The 20,019-nt window shown below is 40.1% G+C and overlaps 1 protein-coding gene and 1 non-coding gene across 7 annotated transcripts in view; both read left to right on the plus strand.

Moving 5' to 3' along the window:
* Positions 1 to 20,019, plus strand: part of NDUFAF6 (NADH:ubiquinone oxidoreductase complex assembly factor 6) — a 41,267-nt gene that overhangs the window by 13,154 nt on the left and 8,094 nt on the right. For 5 of the 6 annotated variants that reach the window (XM_065902777.1, XM_065902779.1, XM_065902780.1 and 2 more), the window contains 6 exons: positions 2,269 to 2,391; positions 6,480 to 6,536; positions 9,630 to 9,732; positions 11,663 to 11,796; positions 12,385 to 12,486; positions 15,864 to 15,920. In XM_065902777.1, the coding sequence (XP_065758849.1) occupies positions 2,269 to 2,391; positions 6,480 to 6,536; positions 9,630 to 9,732; positions 11,663 to 11,796; positions 12,385 to 12,486; positions 15,864 to 15,920 (576 nt within the window). Of the gene's footprint in view, positions 1 to 2,268; positions 2,392 to 6,479; positions 6,537 to 9,629; positions 9,733 to 11,662; positions 11,797 to 12,384; positions 12,487 to 15,863; positions 15,921 to 16,904; positions 19,417 to 20,019 lie in introns of those variants that run through there. The other variant, XM_065902778.1, reaches the window with a different exon arrangement.
* LOC136145306 (small nucleolar RNA SNORA14) lies at positions 13,095 to 13,232 on the plus strand. Its single transcript, XR_010658749.1, has one exon. It is a non-coding gene; the product is annotated as a small nucleolar RNA SNORA14 (small nucleolar RNA).

Consider the following 20,019-nt stretch of genomic DNA (forward strand, 5'->3'; position numbering starts at 1 on the left):
GTCCATTGGTGGATGACTGGATAAAGGCGTGGTTTATCGGGACCTCCCTGGTGTACAGCGCAGGGGACACAGGTTCCCCTGGCCCGGGCAGATTCTACATGCCCCAGGCAACTGAAGCCTGTGCGCCACGGCTGTTGAGCCCACGAGCTGCAGCTCCTGAAGCCTGAGCGCCCTAGAGCCTGCCCACGGCCTCCCGAGGCCACTTGCTGCGTCCACTGAAACGCGTGCGCCCCGGAGCCCGTGCTCCGCCACGGAAGCCGCCGCGGGGAGAAGCCTGTGCACCGCACCGGAGTCAGCCCGGCTCACGCAACTCGGGCACGCCCGGAGGAAGCAGCGAAGACCCGCTGCAGCCGAAAATATAAACAAGTCAATATGTTTTTTAAAAAAGATGAGGTATGTCTCCCCAGTGAGTTATTACTTACCATAAAGAAGAAGGAAATCTTGGCATTTGTGACAACACAGGCAGACCTTGAGGGCTTCATGCTAAGTGAAATGAGTTTGACAAAGACAAATACCATATGATCTCACTTATATGTGGAATCTAAAGCAAAAGCAAAACAAACAATTCCCAAGCTCATAGGTAAAGAGAACAGATTGGTGGTCGCCAGAGGCAGGGGTAGGAGATGGGTGAAATGAGTGATGGTGGTTAAAAGGTAGAAACTTGGCATTGTAAGTAAATAAGGCATGGGCATGAAATGCACAGCTAGTACTGTTACTATGCATTTGAAAGTTGCTAATAGAGCAGATCCTAAAAGCTCTCGACATAGATTTCTAATTTTGTGTGGTGATAGTAGATATTAATGACACCTATGGTGATCTTTCACAATATATAGGTAGGTAGGTAGGTTTAGTCGCTCAGTCATGTCCGACTCTTTGCGACCCCGTGGACTGTAGCCCACCACTCTCATATCAAATCATATTGTATACTTCAAACTATGAAACTGTTATGTGTCAATTATAGCTCAGTTAGAAATAAAAAATTTTCCTCCTAGATTTAGCATGGATTGATGATTCTTGCCAGAACTTAACAAGGCCATGCTTAATCAGTAGTAAGTTAGGGAAAGAATCTAACAGTCTTCTTTTAAAAAGTTACTTAGTGAATAAACAAATGAGTTTTTTTAAATGTACCACAGTAAAATTTGCTTTTTGTGGTGTATAGACCTATAGGTTTTGAAAACCGCTTAAAGTCATGTATGTCCCATCAGAGTTGTGATACAGAACAATTCCATCAACCTGAAAGATTCCCGGATGTGTCCCTTTGGAGTCAGCCCCTACCCTCGCCACAGTCTTCTCCATGTACCTGAGATAAGCTTCTACCTTTTTGAGCCATAACTTCTGTACTTGTAGATTGGATGTGTTGGTAAGGACCCTGTGAGGTTGTTCTGACGATTGTGATCAGGTAACATCTGGTACAGTACTTGCACAGGGCCTGGAACTTGTAGACATTTGATAAATAATATTTCCTTCTCTGCTTCCTCTAAAAAGCTTCTGGTTCTATTTCCTAGGTTTATCTTCAGACTTAAAAAGTATTTGTGCTATCACTAACCAAGTGAGGATTGTTTTTCTTCGCTTCCACTTATTTTTTAAAACTTCACTGGAAAATTTCAATCATGTCTAGAATGAAGTGTATCCATATACAGAGAGAGAAATATAATGAACCCTCATGTACCCCATCACCCACCTGCAGCTGTTACTTACTCATGGCCAATCTTGTTTTTCATCTTTACTCCTCAGCCACATCATCCCCACCTCCAGGTTATTTTGAAGTTAAGTTTCAGATGAATTTTTCCATCTGCAGATATTTCAATTTGCATCTCTAAAAGAATTCACTTAAAAAAATAACACTACTATTATTATACATTAAAAATTTAAAAATAATTCCTTAATATCATTAAACATTTGGTGTTCAGATTTTCCTAGTTGTGTCTCTCTTTAAATCCGGATTCAAATAGGTCTATATGTTACTGGTTGATCTTTCTTAAATTTCTTTTAAACAAAATGTCCCCCCTCCTTTGTTTTTCCTTATAACTTTTTTAGAAGAATTGCTTGTATTTTTGAATGCAGACCTTGAGAATATTTTTGAATAATCACCAAGTAATCTGTAGCTTTTACTTAGGTAACTCTTAATGGTGAAAATTTAACTGATATATAACTTCAAGGAAAAATTAAGTGCAGAGAAGACTGAATTATATGATTTTACAGTTATAAATAGTGATTTCTGAAACTCTGAGTAGTGAGGTTGTTAATGTTTTTAAACCCTGTTTATAGATTAAGGACTCTGTCTCTGAGAAAACAATTGGACTGATGCGAATGCAGTTTTGGAAGAAAACTGTGGATGATATATACAGTGACAATCCACCACATCAGCCTGTGGCCATTGAACTATGGAAGGTAAAACAAAAACAGCTACTTTTCATTTGTATGAATGTTATTTAAGCATACTTTTTGTTACATACAAGTTGGATAGTGGCAATGGGGAATCTGTCCTGAAAATATTCTTGGGCTCATGTAACATTCAGATATATGTTAGTTTTGACAGAATTTAAAATCATTAACAAATAATTTGCACACATCTTTAGTGTGTTTATTAAAAGAAGAAAGAGGAATTTGGTCTGTTTATGTTATAAATTATTTTCCACATGTTTGGTTGCAGAATTTAAACCCTACAAATTTTGAAACAATGACAGGTAAATTTTCTATTCTGTCTGCCAAGTAGCTCCTTATTCCAGTGCTTTAGTTCATACTCTGGACTGTATAAAATGATGATGCATTGATCTTTTGTGCTCTTATCATTCCTAAAGCTGCCTTGTCTGGTTTCATAGAATTGCCTCTTTGTTGATGAAGTTTAGGTATCTGAGAATGGAAGCCTGTGGGCGAGGTTGTTATTTGTACACTAAGATGTATTTAGTAGTTCGTTTTACGTTAAAGCTGTATGAATTCCTCATTCACAACTGGCCTTAACGCAGTTTAGAAATATGTTGAACTAGGAGCAGAGGACGGGGTTTAGGCTCCTTTGGTCATTGATCTGTGTCCGCATTGTCGTATTGTGAGTGCCGGAAGACAGCGTCTGTCCCAGGAGCCTCTGACAGACCTGATGGTACACCCCTTCTCAGGTCTGTGCCCCAGCAGAGGCAGGCCCCGTTTCTGGGCCCCAGATTGACTTCACAGAACCTCAGTAATTGGAGAGCCAGGCCCCTCCACCAGGGGCTGGGAAGGAACAGTGGATGGGAAGCTCTTGAGTATCTGATTAGTTGTTTCCCTTTATTCATCCCACTTCAAGAATCTTATCCTGGCTGACTCAGTTTAGAGGAAAGTTTCTCCAAAGTCCAGAAACTGCTTATTTTATATGCAAACCTGATTTGCGTTAGAAGTTTATGCTAAGACTTGTATCGAAAATTCTGGCCTTTGTCAGGGAATAAGTTGAAAGATCAGAGATTTATTTAACATAAATTTATCTTGTCTTGGCCTCACTTAAATGCCAGAAGACATATCTGAATTACAGAATGTTTTACATGTACGCCAATTTGTCCAGTTTTAAAAGCTGCTTACATTTTGGTGATTGATGTTGGCCAGCTCTCTGACATGACAGGTATCACAGACGAACGTGAGCATTTGAAAGAAGCAGGTAGTGTTCAGAGCGGTTGTCCTCATGGCGTGTTTTCTGCTTCTCCGCGTTCTGCTGGAGCACACGCTTGTTTCGCCACTGTCCCGTCAGACTTTCCACTGATGCTTAAAGAGCCTCGGGTTCTGTAGAAGGTTAAATCGGGGAACAGAAGGTCCATTCCTGCCGCGCTGTTTCACTGCTGCTTTTAGAGCACAGAATAGGTGAATTCCTATAATTTCTAATAATTATAGCCACGATTTTAATTCCATCTGGCTTCTATTTCCAAAGTTTTGACACCTTTATTCAACAGGTTTTTAGCTTCTTATAAGTATGTGTTTTTTTATCTTGATCTCTGATTTCCTTCAGAATCAGACAGAACTCTGTTTTGTGGTCAAGGAACTGCAGCTGTTACAGCGTCAGTCTTGAGTAAATAGAGTCTGACTTTTCAGTGGTTTAGTATCTCCTGAGTACTTTCATGTGCCAGGAATGGTGCTTGACGGTGTGGTTACAAAGATCAAACATCCCTGCCCTACTCAGACATGTACAGAGCAAAAGGAGAGCAAGACTGAGGTGACTGAGGTATCCCAGGCTGGCTCTTGGAACTGGGGGGAGAGGCCTGTGGGGTGCTGCTGGGTGGTTGTAGCAATGCCGAGAGCACTTCCAAAGCAACTCTTCGCAGCCCTCCGAGCTTCCGCTGCGCGCCTGTCGGGCAAAGTGGGCTCCGTTCTGCACGCTTCATCCTTTGCCACGTGGTGTGTATTGGTGGGCCTGCCAGCCTTTACATTAATATCCGTGACATCCTAGAGTCTCAGTTGAAGTGTAGGATATCCCGGAGACTTTATGTTTCACTACTGTATTTCTTGTGAAAATGTATTATACCTGGTGTTGACTTGGCAAAAAAGCAGTGTTTAAAAACTTATTGGAAATAGCTTCAAAATTTCAGAAAGGTTACAAAATTAAAAATATTGTAAGAACACTTATAGGTCGTTTGTTTACCCAGATTTACCTGTTGTTAACATTTTATCCTATTTGTTAATTATTTGTATGTGCTCACTCACGTGTGTGTGTGCTGGCATGATCTCTGTATTTTCACACATATTTTTTTTTAATTATTTGAGTATAAGTTGCTTACATTATGTCTCTTTATTCCTCAATACTTTACTATTTCCTAAGAATAGAGACATTGTCTTATTTAACCAGAATAGTTATTGACTTTAGTAAGTTTAACTTTGAAGTAACTTTCGTCTGATTTTCCATTCATATTCCAATTTTGTCAGTTGACCTAATAATATAAATGAATGTATTCTTCCCCTCCAGTGTAGGATCCAGTCAGGTATTTTTTGTCGTATCTCTTTAGCTTACTTTAAGCTGGAACATTTCCGTAGCTTTTCTTTGCGTTCTATAACATTGACATTTTTGAAGTGTATGGCATCTTTTGTTTTTGTAGTAGAGCATTGCTCATTTTGCATTTGTCTAATGTTTCTCGTGCTTAGATGGTTCAGGTTGTGCGCTCTTGGCCAGAATACTGCGTCGGTGATGTGTTCTCGGCGTGTCACATCTGGAGACACATTCTGTCCATCTGTCCTTTATTGGCATTGTTCATTTTCCTTAACATTCAAGATGTTGCCCGGTTTTCCCAATGTGTAATCTACTGTATAATTAGAATTGCCCTTGCAACTAATCAACTTTAAGACAGTGCAGATATCCTGCTCCTCATCAGTTTCCTGTGAAACGTAAGATGCACTGATGATTCTTATCCAGCCTTTACTGTTATGATTACAGAATGATAATGTTCCAACTCTAATGCTCTGTTCACATTTACCACTTGGCACGCTACTGTAAGCAAGCGCTCTCACGCTCCTATGTTATTTATTTGTTTATTAATTATTGGTATAAACTCCTGAATTTCTTTTTTTCTTTTTCAGTACTTTGTAACTCATTGCTTGCATGCATGCTCATTCGTTTAGTTGTGTCCAACTCTTTGAGACCCTATGGACTGTGGCCCACCAAATTCCTCTGTCTGTAGAATTTCCCAGGCAAGAATACTGGAGTGGGTTCCCATTTCCTCTTCCAGGGGATCTTCCCAGCCCAGGGCATGAACCCACGTCTCTTATGTCTCCTACATTGGCAGGCAGATTATACCTCATTACTGTACTTAATTATTTGGTATTCAAATAGTCCCATATTTGGACAACGAGAGTCCCTTCAAACTGGCTCCTGTGTCCTAACATGCCTCCTATCTTTTTTGTTTTTTTTTTGCACTTTCTTTTTTCTGGCACAATAAAATGGTTTAGGATCCTCTTGAATCTCCCTTGTTCCAGCTCTGGAATCCCCCTTTTTTAGAGTCTGTTTCCTTTGATGGAAATGGTATTAGAGACCACGATCTGAGCACCAAGTGTGCTCTTTCTTAATGGAGTGTCTTTACTTGTAAGATAACATTGTACCCTGCAGATTGTTTTCTTTGGAGCTTGTTACCCTTTTCTTTTTTATAAAGTGGTTATTTTCATTAAATAGGGTCTTCATTTTATGGGGGAAAAGTTTGTAATAAGCATAGAAGTTGAGGCATATCACGTAGAGAAGCTTGCTCTGCTTAATTCTTGTTTTTTTTTTGTTTGTTTTGAAAGTGGATTCACTAATTACTAATAGTATAAGGAAAAGATTAGTGAAAAGGTTTTGGATATATTATCTTTACTTGAAAATGTTTTAAAATGTTTTCTAGAGACATTTTCTTTTTCCCTAGGTTTTTAACATAGCTGTCTGGTGATGAGTTATTACAAATGTTCCCTGGCCTGGTTTTGTATTTGGTTTGTTTATGCTATTCAAGTCTACAGAAGTCATTTGTGGTACTTTCTAAAAACAAAACTTTTTTTTTTAGGCTGTCAGAAGACATAATCTGACTAAAAGATGGCTTATGAAAATCATTGATGAAAGAGTAAGTTGCAATTGCTCATGTCTTGTTTTTTCTCCTCTTTTAACCCTCAGGCTAATTCTTCAGGGAAGAAATGTTTTAATATGTATATTATTTTGGAAGAAGGAGACTTTTAGAGAACTGTGCCATTTTTATCTGCTCTCCATCACTGCATTTCACCTACCTCAGGCTCCTATCCCAGTACCTGGAGACACACAGGCAAACGGGCATCCAGGCGGAGGCATGCATGTGCATATCATACTCTACTATTTTGGTGTTTTTTAAATAATAGAAAATTTTCAGACTTATATAAAAGTAGAGAGAATAGTGTAATATACTTTCACGTATCTGTCACCCAGCTTTAATAGTTATAAACCCGTGTCCAATGTTATTTCATTTATTTTCTACCAACTTCCCTCACTAAACCCTATTAGATTATTTTAAAGTAAACCCAAGACATGTTATCATTTGATCTGTAAATATACATGTAACTTGAAAAGATAAAAACTTGTATAAAACAGATAATCACCAAGAGCCTATTGTATAGCACAGGAAACTCGGTGTTCTGTAATAACCTGAATGGGAAAAGAATCTGAAGAGTAGATGTAAGTATGTGTGTGACTGAATCACTTTGCTGTGCGCCTGAACTAACACAACATTGTAAATCAACTCCAATGTAAAATAAAAATTGAAAAGAAAAAACTTGTATACAATATAACTATAATGTGATAATCAGACCTTAAAAAGTATGGATAATTCCTTAATATCATCTTTGAGCATAGTTGTACATATATCATTATATACATCCAGTGCTTGAAGCACTGTCCAAGTAGAGTGAATAAAGAAAGTCTGATGGTTCTAGCAAATAGAATCTTACACTTAGAGCTAAGTTCTAGTTCCAACCAGGCTTGGAGAATGCTTGATGACTGGGACTGATCTGTGTGTTCTTTCTGACACACTGTTGGCTGAGTGTCCTTGACCTAATATTTGTCATACACTCTTGTCATGAAAATGTAAGTTTATTTAGTTTATTTGGATACAATCTGTTAATAACCATAGGCTACAGTAGTAATAATATAAGCCAAAATGAGATAATGACTCGAGCCCACAGGCTGCAGCCACCAAGCCCACATGTTGTCACTGCTGAAGCCCATGTGCCCTAGAGCCGGTGGGCCACAACAAGAGAAACCCCTGCAGGGAGAAGCCCGCACACTGCAACTGGAGAGCAGCCCCCACTCCCCGCAACTAGAGAAAAGCCAGCACAAACACAGATAAATAAACAGAAATTAAAAAAAGCACACCACAATGAGATACTACTTCATACCCATTGGGACAGCTCTAATGAAAAGAATGAACAATGGTTAAGTGTTGGTGAGGATATGGAGACACTGGGACCCTTCGGACAGTGCTGATGGAAATGTGAATTGGTTCAGCTGTTTGGAAAAACTGTTTGGCAGATTCTTCAGAAAGTTAAACATAGAGTTATCATAGACCTGGCAATTTCACTCCTAAGTTGATAAGAGAAATGAAAACATGTGTCCTCGCAAAACTTGTACACAAATGTTCATAGCAGCATTATTCATAATAGTCCAAAAGTGGGAATGACTCAGAGTCTGTGAATGAGTGAATAAACATACGATGGAATATTATCTATCTTTTCTTCACTTAAAAGGGATGAGATACTAATAGATGTGCCAACATGGGCGAACCTTGAAAATACACTAATTGAAAGAAGCCAGATACAAAATGCCACATATCATATCACTGCCCTTTTATAAAATGTTTGCAATAGACAAATCCATGGAAACAAAGTGGATTAGTGGTTTGTGGCGATCAGGAGAGGGGAAAATGGGAAATGACAGCTTCATACATACAGGATTCTTTCTGAGGTGATGAGAGCATTCTGGAATTAGATATTGGTAATATTGCACAACTTTGGAATTTACTACAACTGTGAAATTGTATACTTCAGAAGATTTTATGGTGTGTGAATTGTTTCAGGTTTTTTTTTTTAATGTGAAAGGTCTGGAGGATATTCCCCCCGCCCCCCGCCCCCGGGAAACTGGTGCCAGTTTCTCTTGGTTTTAAAACAGGAGGAAGGGGTGGAGGAATAATACTACTTTGGCCATGCAGTCTTTTTAAGTGTATTATAAAAGTTGCTAGATGTGCTTGTTCTAAGATTTATGTTTTTCTGTTTCTTGAATATAGTATATTCTGGTAGTCAACCATTACTTTATGGAATATGGTTTCTTCTTTGGGGGGATGGAGGTGCAGTAATGTCTGAAATGCTTAATTAGATAGGAGCTCAGTTAAGTAATTTTCTCCATGATATCTTAGACTTTGTTATTGTTTGGTGGCTAAGTCATATCCGAATCTCTTGCGACTCCATGGTAGACCGAGAGGCTCCTTTGTCCATGGGCTTTCCCAGGCAAGAATACTAGAGTGAGTTGCCTTTTCCTTCTTCAAGGAATCTTCCCAACCCAGGGATCAAACCTGTGACTTTTGCATTGGCAGGCAGGTTCTTTACCACTGAGCCACCAGGGAATCCCCCACCTTAGACTTTGTTGTTGTTTAGTCATCCAGTCGTGTCCGACTCTTTGCCACCCCATGGACTGCAGCACACCAGGCCTCCCTGTCGCTCGTCATCTCCCAAAGTTTGCCCAAGTTCATGTCCATTGCATCAGTGATGCCATCCAGCCACCTCATCCCCTGATGCCCTCTTCTTCTGTCCTCAGTCTTTCCCAGCATCAGGGGCTTTTCCAGTGAGTCAGCTGGAGGAGGAAATGGCAAACCACCACAGTATACTTGCTGTGAGAACCTGATGAACTGTATAAAAAGACCTTAGACTTTAGAAGCAAGTAAAAATTAAGCCAATCCCACGTCCATGGTGATTTGTGCATTGAGGTTATTCCTGAGGTATTATTTTGAGGGGTGATTTGTAAGTAGTGAACATGTAGGACTTTTTAATATTTTAATTTTATCTTATTTTATTGTATAATAAACAGTTCATACTAATAGTTTTAATTATTTAATACTCATTTCTTTAGGGGAAAAATTGTGTATTTTTATAATAAGTTATTAACCATTCATCAAACAAATAAAGCATTTTGTTTATAGGAAAAAAATTTGGATGACAAAGCATATCGTAATATCCAGGAACTAGAAAATTATGCTGAAAATACACAGAGTTCTCTTCTTTATCTAACACTAGAAATATTGGGTAAGTATTTTTTTTTCTATTTTATAGTTTTCTTTCTTAAAATACTTTTTTTTTTTTTGGCTAGAAGGTTTAATCCAAAGACTGTCCTCAGGCAGGATACATCCTTGTAAAGACCAGACCTACCCCCATAATTTACATTTTTAAGATAACAGAATTAGCCAGAGGGTTTAATCCAAAGACTGTCCTCAGGCAGGACACATTATTGTTATATAATCCTAAGGAATGTAGAGGGGAAAAAGTAAAATACTTTTTTTAATTGAAGTATAGTTGTTTGGTGTACATCATTGTGTTAATTTCAGGTATACAGGAAAGTGATTCAGTTATGTATATATTTCAGATTATTTTTCACTGTAGTTATTACAGACATTGAATATAGTTCCCTGTGCTACATCCTTGTTTATTCTGTATGTAATGATGAGCGTCTGCGGTCCCCTGCTCCTCATTTATCCCTCCCACTCCTTTCCCCTTTGGTAACCTTAAGTTTGTTCTCTAAGTCTGTAAGTCTGTTTCTGTTTGTAAATAAGTTCATTAGTTTTATTTTTTAGACTCCACATGTAAGTGGAATTATATAATATTCGTCTTTGTCTGATTTACTTTACTCTGTATGATGATCTCTGGTCCATCCATGTTGCTGCAAATGGCAGTATTTCATTCTCCTTCTATGGCTGAGTTGTATTCCGTTGTATGTATGTACCGCACCTTCTTTATCTGTTCATCTGCTGATGGACATTTAGGTTGTTTCTGTGTCTTGGCTATTGTAAATAGTGTTGCTATGAATATTGGGGTGCATGTATCTTTTCAAATGAGAGTTTTCATCTTTTCTGAATATATGCCCAGGCGTAAACTTGCTGGATCATATGGTAGCTCTGTTATTAGCTTTTTAAGGAACCTCCATGCTGTTAACATAACACCTTTTTTTTTTTTTTCCCTCCATCAACATAACACCTTTTATACTTCACTCTTTCTTAATTTGACAGTCTAACCAGTTTAATGTTAAAATTTTTCTTTGCACCAACTATAACGGACTAGCTTTTCTTTTTCTTTCAAGGTAGAAAGGGAATATAATATATACCTTTCTTTGGAATGGAATGCAGACTAATGAAAATACCCGGATTCTCATAAAAGTACTTTAGCTGCCTCATGCTATAATTAATAATCTGGTAATTGCAGATGATTTTACTATTTTATGCAACCCTTACTCTTTGGAAGACCTGTGACGTGACTCCTTTCTTCTCTGTCAATAATACTTCCCCATGTTTAAGACAAAGGTTGATGAAATAAAACTCTGTAAGTTTTTATGAGATTTTTTCTTAAAAAAAAAACAACACCCGAAACTATGGAGTTTAGATATTTTTGCTCTTTTGACTCTATTCTAAATTGGTGAGCACTTATTGTCATGAGGATTGTAATGGAATTATTTGGGGCAAGGACAGTACCATCCATTTGAAGAAAGCAGTATGTCTTTATGTCAGCCTAAAAGAATAATACAAGTCCTTACCCAATTTCCCAGGCCTGTTTTGCCTGCCCATTCCGTGACATGTTTGCCAACGCAATGAAAGGAGGGAGCAAAGAGCAGAAAGTTTGTTAAGCATATACTTAAAACGAGGTCATATGGAAATTGCACTGAGGAGAAAAGTGCAAGACTTGCAGTGTTTTCCACAAGAGCTGATTAAAATTTCAAATGTGCTCTTGGTATGCTGTCGTTTGAGGAAACTTCTATTTAAAAGTTAACATTCAGAAACCTGTTACTGGTAAATGATCAGCTTGTCTTTGTGCCCGGTTTTGCTCACATAAATCCTGTTTTTCAGATATGAAACACAGGATAAACACCTTTTAGGTGTTAAGGTGATTTTCCTATGCTGCTTGTATTGACTTGTTAGGCATTTGAAGAGAAAAGAGCAGCCTAATTGTTAGATTTCTGAAATCATAGGCGTAAAGGATCTTCATGCGGACCACGCTGCCAGTCACATTGGAAAAGCACAAGGCATCGTCACTTGCTTGAGAGCCACACCCTATCACGGTAGCAGAAGAAGGGTGTTCCTCCCCATGGATATTTGTATGCTGGTAAGGCTGTTACTTGTACTCCTAATTATTTACCTTAAGAATATGGGGAGTGGCATTCTCTTCTTGCTTCTTTAGTCTGTAACTTCTTTGAAACGCATGCTTATTGCATTTTTGCTCTAGAGGCATCAAGTCAGAGTTTCATCAGTCAGGCATTCTAGGTCCTGGTGGAGCTGTGTGTAAGAAGGTCCAGAGAACCTCAGTTGGTGTAGCTTCACTCCCTTCCCAGCAATTACATAATTAGTCCTAGTGTTCACCTTAGCCGGTTCTTTTAAAGGAGGAAGTAATCCTTAGGAAAGAATACTGTTTATGAGAACCTTTGTTTTCTGGATGAGGTTCATTATTCTGTTCTTTTAAATTTCTTAATCTGTTAGTTTATTTTGTTTCAGGTACAGCTGTTTACTTAGCATCTTGTTGCATATTCTCCTAGGAGAGACAGTGTGTTTGTGTGTGACACGTACATATCGCTATATTTTAAAAGCCAAAAGAGGCATTTTACTGTGCACATTGTTCTAACCCCTGTTGTCTTGAGCTGAATTAGTTTTAAGTGTGCTTTTTGATTCCTAACATAATGTGCATTTTCCTACGTAGCATGGTGTTTCACAAGAGGATTTTCTACAGAAGCGTCAAGATAGAAACGTGAGAGATGTGGTATATGACGTTGCCAGCCAGGCACACCTGCACCTAAAGCACGTAAGTAGCCTCCTTTGGCGGAATCATTGAAGAACCCATCATTTCTAGCTGTGGCTACTCCTAAGGTGTGGTTGTAGCATTTTTTAAGTTTAACAGTGCATATCCATTGCTCACTGAAATCCCAGCAGATGTATCTCCGGGACTACTGTAAACTTTTTCCACTTTTTAAAAATCCCCCTTTCTCCTCCTCAGCTTCCTCAGTGAGGCTCCTCTGGGACCCACCCGCTCACTGTTACTCTGTCTCTCCGGGGAGAGTGTGTCTTCCTGCCTGGTCAAGGCTGATGCCTCTCCTCTTCCGCCCTCCCAGGACTCCATCCTCAGCAGTTCCCAGCTGGTGTTTTCAGCTGGCCTCTCCGACACCGTGCCCCGTTTATCTTCTAGTTTGTTGTTGCTGCTTTCATCGGGCGGCCCGTGAGGCCCTTCTGTTCCTTACTTTTCCCTCCCAGTTAACCCTTTTTGAAGATGTGTTCTACATTTATTTTTACCTCAAGCCCTCACCACTGTGACCTTGTTCACCGGGCTGTAATTTGGCTTCCATCCTGCATACTCTAATAATCATCTCTAGTAAATCATTTCCTATTGCCACATTTGAAAGAGTATCTGATTTATTGCATTCTTAAACCCTCTTGGTAGCTTCAGCCTGATTGCTTCCAGGATATGAGTGAATGCTATAGGAATTGCAGGGGAGTCCAAAGGGCTGCGCCTCTCCTATGGCTCAGTCTTATTTCATACCTGCAACATTGCCTAAGAGAGATTTGTAAGAGGGAAATCGTGTCACTGAAACCATGGTGGTCTTTGAATCTTGCAGGTATGCTCATTTGCAGGATACAATATAAGAGCAAATTTGTTGCAGCAAGTATTTTTGTTACTTACCTAGGTTGCTCAGTCAAAATAGTTTCTGAAATTAAAATTTCCAATTAAGTTATTAAAGCCCAGAAAGTACAAAGAAGTGATTCTCAGATTTAATACTTTGTGGTTGTTCAGTTGTTCAGTCATGTCTGACTCTGCAGCCCTCTGGACTGCAGCACGCCAGGCTTCATTATCTCCTGGAGATTGCTCAAACTCATGTCCATTGAGTCTGTGATGCCATCCAACCATCTCATCCTCTGCCATCCGCTTCTCTCCTCTTCAGTCTTTCCCAGCATCAGGGTCTTTTCCAATGAGTCAGTTCTTTGCATCAGATAGCTGAAGTATTGGAGTTTCAGCTTCAGCATCAGTCCTTCCAATGAGTATTCAGGGTTGATTTCCTTTAGGATTGACTCTTTTGGTCTCCTTGCAGTCCAAGGGACTCTCAAGAGCCTTCTCCAACACTACAGTTCAAAAGCATCAATTCTTTGGCTTGGTCCAGTTCTCACATCCATACATGACTACTGGGAAAACCACAGCTTTGATTATATGGATCTTTGTTGGCAAAATAATGTCTCTGCTTTTTAATATGCTGTCTAGGTTTAATACTTACCGATTACTTTAATACTTAGCAACTAATTCAGCCATAATAAGTCATTAAAAAATAAAGAGTGTCTGATTTAGGGAGGGTAGATGTTTTATATGTATGTATGTGAATGTATATACATACATACATACATACATACATACATATATACATACAACGAGCCTCCCCAGTGGCTCAGCAGTACAGAATTCATCTGTGATGCAGGAGATGCGAATTCGATCCCTGGCTCAGGAAACCCCGTAGAGGAGGGCATGGCAACCCACGCCAGTGGTGTTCTTGCCTGAAAACTCCTGTGGACAGAGGAGCCTGGCGGGCTACAATCCATGGAGTCGCAAAGAGTCGGACACGACTGAAGCGACACGTAACAGGAAGAAGCAACTAGACTTGGTAACTGGTTAGATTGTGACAGGGCCAGGGAGCAGGAAGGCTGAAGGTTTCATGAAGATCGTATATAGACTGTGCTGGTGCCAGTCAGAGCCAGCAGTAGAAAAGCAATGGTGTGCTGGCTGCTGATCAGTAGTCTTCTGGGCATCGCTGAATTTAAGGGGATTCGGGGACATTTAGGGAGGGGGGCCAAAATGCAGATTGTAGGATGAGGACTCTAAAAGGAGGTCAGAACTGGAGATATAGCCTGGGGAGTCATCCAGATGGAAGGCTTAGGGTTAAAACTCCAGGTGTGGATATGCTTTTGTCCAAAGAGAGTGTATATTTAGACAAGACCAAAGGCCGAACCTTGAACCCACCTCTAGTTCTCAGGTAGTCAGAGAAAGGGCCATTTACTAGGAAGAAGGAGAACTCGGAGTCAGTGTCTTGGAAACCTGAGGGAGGAGCAGATTCCAAGAATAGGAAATACTGAAGTCCTGCACTCCTCCGAGAGAATGAAGAGAAAAGAGGGGTATGCTGCTCAGTAAATTGTGAATGATCTTGAAGAGCAATTTTAGTAGATGGAGTAAAACCGGAGTACAGTGCGTTGAGAAGTGTCAGGGAGTTTAGTTTCTGTCGATGTAAACAAAGGCCTGTAGACAGAAGTGGGCTTGGGGAAGGTGGAGGGTGGGCATTACTCCAAGTGGGTCGAGGCTCTAGTCCGGGGCAGTAGGAAGCTGGGTTGGATAGGTGAGATTGGATTCAAGATGTGAAGGCCTTGAATTCTAAGATGAGTAGTTGAGACATGATCTATCAGGGAGTTCAGTTAAACAATGACTTTATGACATTAATTTGGCTAATTGTGTGGCATGAATTAAAGGTTGGGGAACACAGACGCAGGAACCGTGGCTGGGAGGGTCTTCTATTCATCTCGACGAGAGAGGCTGGCGTCCAGGCTGGGGAGGCGCTGGGACTGGTGTGCAAATACAGTCGACCCTTGCAAACCACAGGGCTTAGGGAGCCAACCTTCCACGCTGTTAAAAATCCACACATAATTTACAGGTGGCCTTCTGTATCCAGGGGTGCTCTGTGTGGGGGGGGGCAGCAGTGGTCAAAGTCGTGGCAGCTGGAAATGCCAAAACCAAATGTCAGAAAGAATAGAATTCTTGGGACTTCCCTGGTGACTTCCAGTGACTGAAACTCCATGTTCCCAACGCAAGGGGCCTGGGTTCGGTCCCTGGTCAGGGAACTGGATCCCACGTGCTGCAACTGAAGGTGCTGCATGCCAGAACTAAGACCTGGCAGAGTCAAATAAAATGAATAAAAAAAATTGTTTTAAAGAAGACTAGAATTCTTAATATACTACCTTTTCCTGATATCTTTAGGTTTGGCAAGTTAATCTCAACCAGCAAGAGATGACTGTTTTCTTGTTTTCAAGAAAGGCCCTAGCTCTGCTGTTTGAAACTGCTGGTCTTGCTTTGTGTCCACTTTCAGAGGGAGAGGGTTAATTTCCAGAAATGCTTGTCTTTCAAACCAGTTTCCTTTTGTCTTCCTTTTTTAGGCTAGGTCCTTCCACAGAAGTGTTCCTGTGAAAGCATTTCCTGCTTTTCTTCAGACTGTAAGTAGATTAACAGAGAAAGTTGTTTAGTTAATAAAGCAGATATGTATAGTCTTTTTTTAAAAAAAAATAAGATTTCCAGTGCAGTTCTTTAGTTTGTAGTATTTGTTTTTGTTTTTGTCCCTTAGGGTGGGTTTTGTTAGTTAACATTCTGCTCTTGGTGAAGGTCGTGCCTGTGTTCCCAGAAGCAGGGGAGTGGAATTGTCATAAGCGCTGACTGCAGCCGGGCTGCATTGGTTTGAATCTGCTTTGTCACTTATTGTGGAACAAGTTCCTTAATCATTATGTTCCTCAGTTTACCCATAGGTAAAATGGGAATCACAGGAGAAACCGCCTCATAGGAGTGTTAGGCTGCTTCTAGCCATGTAAGTGTGACTTAATGGTGCACTTACTAATTTTTTTCTCAATAGTGACCATAATTGTAGCAGTGCTTCCTGAAAGTGCAGTGCTGAGCTGGCTGCATCAGAATCATCTTGGAAAGCCTCTTCAAAAGTACTGATTCCTGGGGTCTTCTTACTAAGACTCAGACTCTTGGGGTTGTGGGGGGATGCAAGGATTTGTGATGATTTTTGTTTTTTTAATTACCCGGGTGATTCTGATGTGTAGCCAGGTTCAGGAACTATTGTTGTAAAATACATTAAAAAATGAGAATAACTTCTGGTTAGTAGTACCTATTATGGGAAACAGGTTCTGAGCTAGATCATCTCATACATTATTCTTTAGTGTGGTTTACTTCATTTTGTAGACCAAGGTTCAAAGATTTGTGATATTTGAAAATGGAAAACTCAAGCATTTTCTATAGTACCAAGAGACTGGTTTTGCCTCTTGGGTACTATACCTTTTACCTTTCTCCCTAAAATATGTTCAAAGATTCACTTCTGTCCCTTGACATCTTTTGTCCTAAGTCTCAGATCTGAGTGTTTGAAATCATTTCGTTTCTTTACTGAGTTTACTTATTATGAAAGTAATACATTAATATTTTAGATGTTCACATAAGAAGAGGCAAAAGAAGAAATTGGAATCTTTTCTCAATTTCATCCTTTCCAGAGATGTCTGTTCATCTTTTTGGACGTTTTATATTCATATAATTATATATGTGTTTTTGGTATAAATGAGATGTCAAGCCTCTCTATGTCAACATGTTCTAAATCACCGTTTTTAATTGTTATTTTTTTGATCATTTGGTGATGTACCATCACCTGTTTTGATTTATAAGCCCCAAGAAGATTAAAGACTGTTTTGTTCACATTTGTGGAAAAAAAGGTTGTTCTCAACTCTGGTTGTCTGTCAGAATCACTTGGGGGAAGTTTTAAAACAAAACAGTGTTGGACTTATCTCTAAACCAACTAAATCACAGTATCTAAGAGGCGGGATCTAGGCGTTGATGCCTCTTACAAGTTCCCCCAGAAATCGTGACGTGCGTCTAGGCCAAGAACAGTCTCTTGGGCTGGGGGCATGGTCCCTGGGCTGGCAGTATCCGCCTGGGGTCCTGTTGGAAATGCAGGTTTGGGGGTCCGCCGCAGACCTAATGGATCAGAGACTCCTGGGGTTGGAGCCCAGTTCTCAGTTTCCAAACTGTGCGAGGAGAAAGTGCCGGGACTGCATGCCAGTTCCGGGGAGCTGTTGCTGTCCTGCTCATTCCAGCTGGGGCACGTCTCACCCCGTGTGTGGGGCATCTGTTCGTTACTTTCTTCAAAGAAAAGGTTCTGCTGTTTAAAAATGACTTGAAAATGACTCGTCCGGGGTAGCATATGTTGTTCTCTATAGATGAGGTTTTCAGAAAAGTGAAGTGCTAGTGAAAGTCACTTAGTCATGTCTAACCCTTTGTGACCCCATGACTGTATGGAATTCTCCAGACTAGAATACTGGAGTGGGTAGCCTTTCCCTTCTCCAGGGGATCTTCCCAACCCAGGGATCAAACCCAGGTCTCCCGCTTTGCAGGCAGATTCTTTACTATCTGAGCCACCAAGGAAGCCCAAGAATACTGGAGTGGGTAAGCCTATCCCTTCTCCAGCACATCTTTCCAACCCAGGAATCGAACTAGAGTCTCCTGCATTGCAGGCGGATTCTTTACCAGATGAGCTACCAGAGAAGCCCATGGTTTTCAGAAGCTATATTAAGAAATTATAAGATCTTTGAAAATTTCACAATGAATTTGTTACGTTGAACAATTTATTTGCCACTAGCCAGATTTTGCTTGGAGAAGGAAATGGCAGCCCACTCCAGTATTCTTGCCTGGAGAATCCCATGGACGGAGGTGCCTGGTGGGCTGTAGTCCATGGGGTCACACCACCGAGTCACTCACTCACTCACTCACTCACTCAGACCTTGAACGAAATCCTGATTGGTGAATGCTTGCTGCTGCTATGTTGCTTCAGTCGTTTCCGACTCTGTGCAACACCATAGACGGCAGCCTACCTCAGTTGAGCTCTGAATTTTGAGGTCTGTTTCATCTGCATTTCAATGAAATCTTCTGCTGATTATAAAAGCAGTATATTCTCATAATAGAGATTTGGACAATATAAAAAGAATATTAAGAGAAAATAATTACCATACCATAAATAGCACAGTTCCTGGACCCAGAGACAAAAGCTATTTACTCTGTTCTTTTTTTTTTTTTTAATGAATTTCTGTGTGTCTTTAAAATCACACTTTTTATGGTAGTGTCCTATTTGTCAAGCATTTAACCACGTCATTAAAAATACTTATTAATATTTAATGGCTGTATAATTCTTTATTATGTGCTTGCATCTTAATTTTAGTAACTATTCCTATAATTGGATATTATAAGACTATTAAAATGTACATAATAAAATTCTTAGAGATCAAAAGTTAATTACAATATATTGAGTGATTCAAAAAAGCAGGTTACAGTAGAGTCCAGTGGTTGAGAGTCCTTCCAGTTCAGGGGACGTGCAGTTTTGATCCCTAATCTGGGAAGATTCTACATGCTGCAGGGGAGCTAAGCCCGTCACCAGAACTAGAGAAGCCTGCATGCCACAGTAACGATCTCTCACAGCCAAAGAAGTTACAGAACATTATGAATAATATGAGCTTTTTTCCCCAAAAAACAAAGAGAACGTGTGAGAGTCCACTAAAATACCTTCAAAGGTTTTTCTTTTATTCCCTTTTAAAGTGTTTTTTATTTGATATCTACAAATGAATATATCCATATATGTATGCGTGTATTGTGAAACATAACATAGTGAATACGCATGAGCTCACTGCTCCATCCACGAACTAGAATGTTGCTGTTCCATTGCGCTCATGCGTTTTCCCATCTCATCCCCTGACTTCTGCCTTCCTCCTCCAGGTAGCTGTCCTGAGCTTGGTATTTATTATTCTAAAAATGCTTTTCCCATTTTATATATTCCTAACCAGTATGTTGCTTAGTTTTGTTTTTGAGCTTTGTTAAAATGGATCATTTTCTGTTTATTTCTTCTAGGTTACACACACACACACACACACACACACACAATGTTGCTACGATTTATCCATATTAATTTCACTGCATCATGTGAACATTTTATTTATTTGTTTCTGTCGAAGAACTTCTGGACTATTTCCAGGTTTTTTGCAGCTGCATGCATTCATGCACATATCTGATGCGCGTATATAAGTTGAGAGTTTCAGAAGTAGAGACTGAATTTATACGTAAACTCACTCGTTGACGGTGTATGGAAGAAAATCCTGGGAGAAAGCACAGTGCTGTAGACCGGCTGTGTGGGACACCCAGGTCGTGCCGCAGAACTCCAGGGGGCGCCGTGCACATGGGTGAGAGGGCGGTGGGACTGCTTCGCGTTGTGCAGTGCCAAACTCGGAGCTTCTCTGTGTAATAAGGAAGTTGCTGCAGTACGATAAAAATTTACAGATTAGTAACATTGAAAACCATGAAGAGCACTGCCCGTCGACAGTGTTTTCCAACCTGCCCCCGCCCCCCCAACCCTAGGGAAAACTTTGCCGAGTTTTGTGTGATGGGGGAGCATGGCGTGACCTTTCAGGGACCTGTGGTGGTTCTCCCTGGTTGCAGATTTTCTTCTAACAAGAACATGGAGACTCTGAACTTTTTCACAAAATACTGTTTTAAACAACCTGGCCT

Source organism: Muntiacus reevesi, chromosome 12 (genome assembly GCF_963930625.1).
Source record: "Muntiacus reevesi chromosome 12, mMunRee1.1, whole genome shotgun sequence".
NCBI classification, from domain to species: domain Eukaryota; kingdom Metazoa; phylum Chordata; class Mammalia; order Artiodactyla; family Cervidae; genus Muntiacus; species Muntiacus reevesi.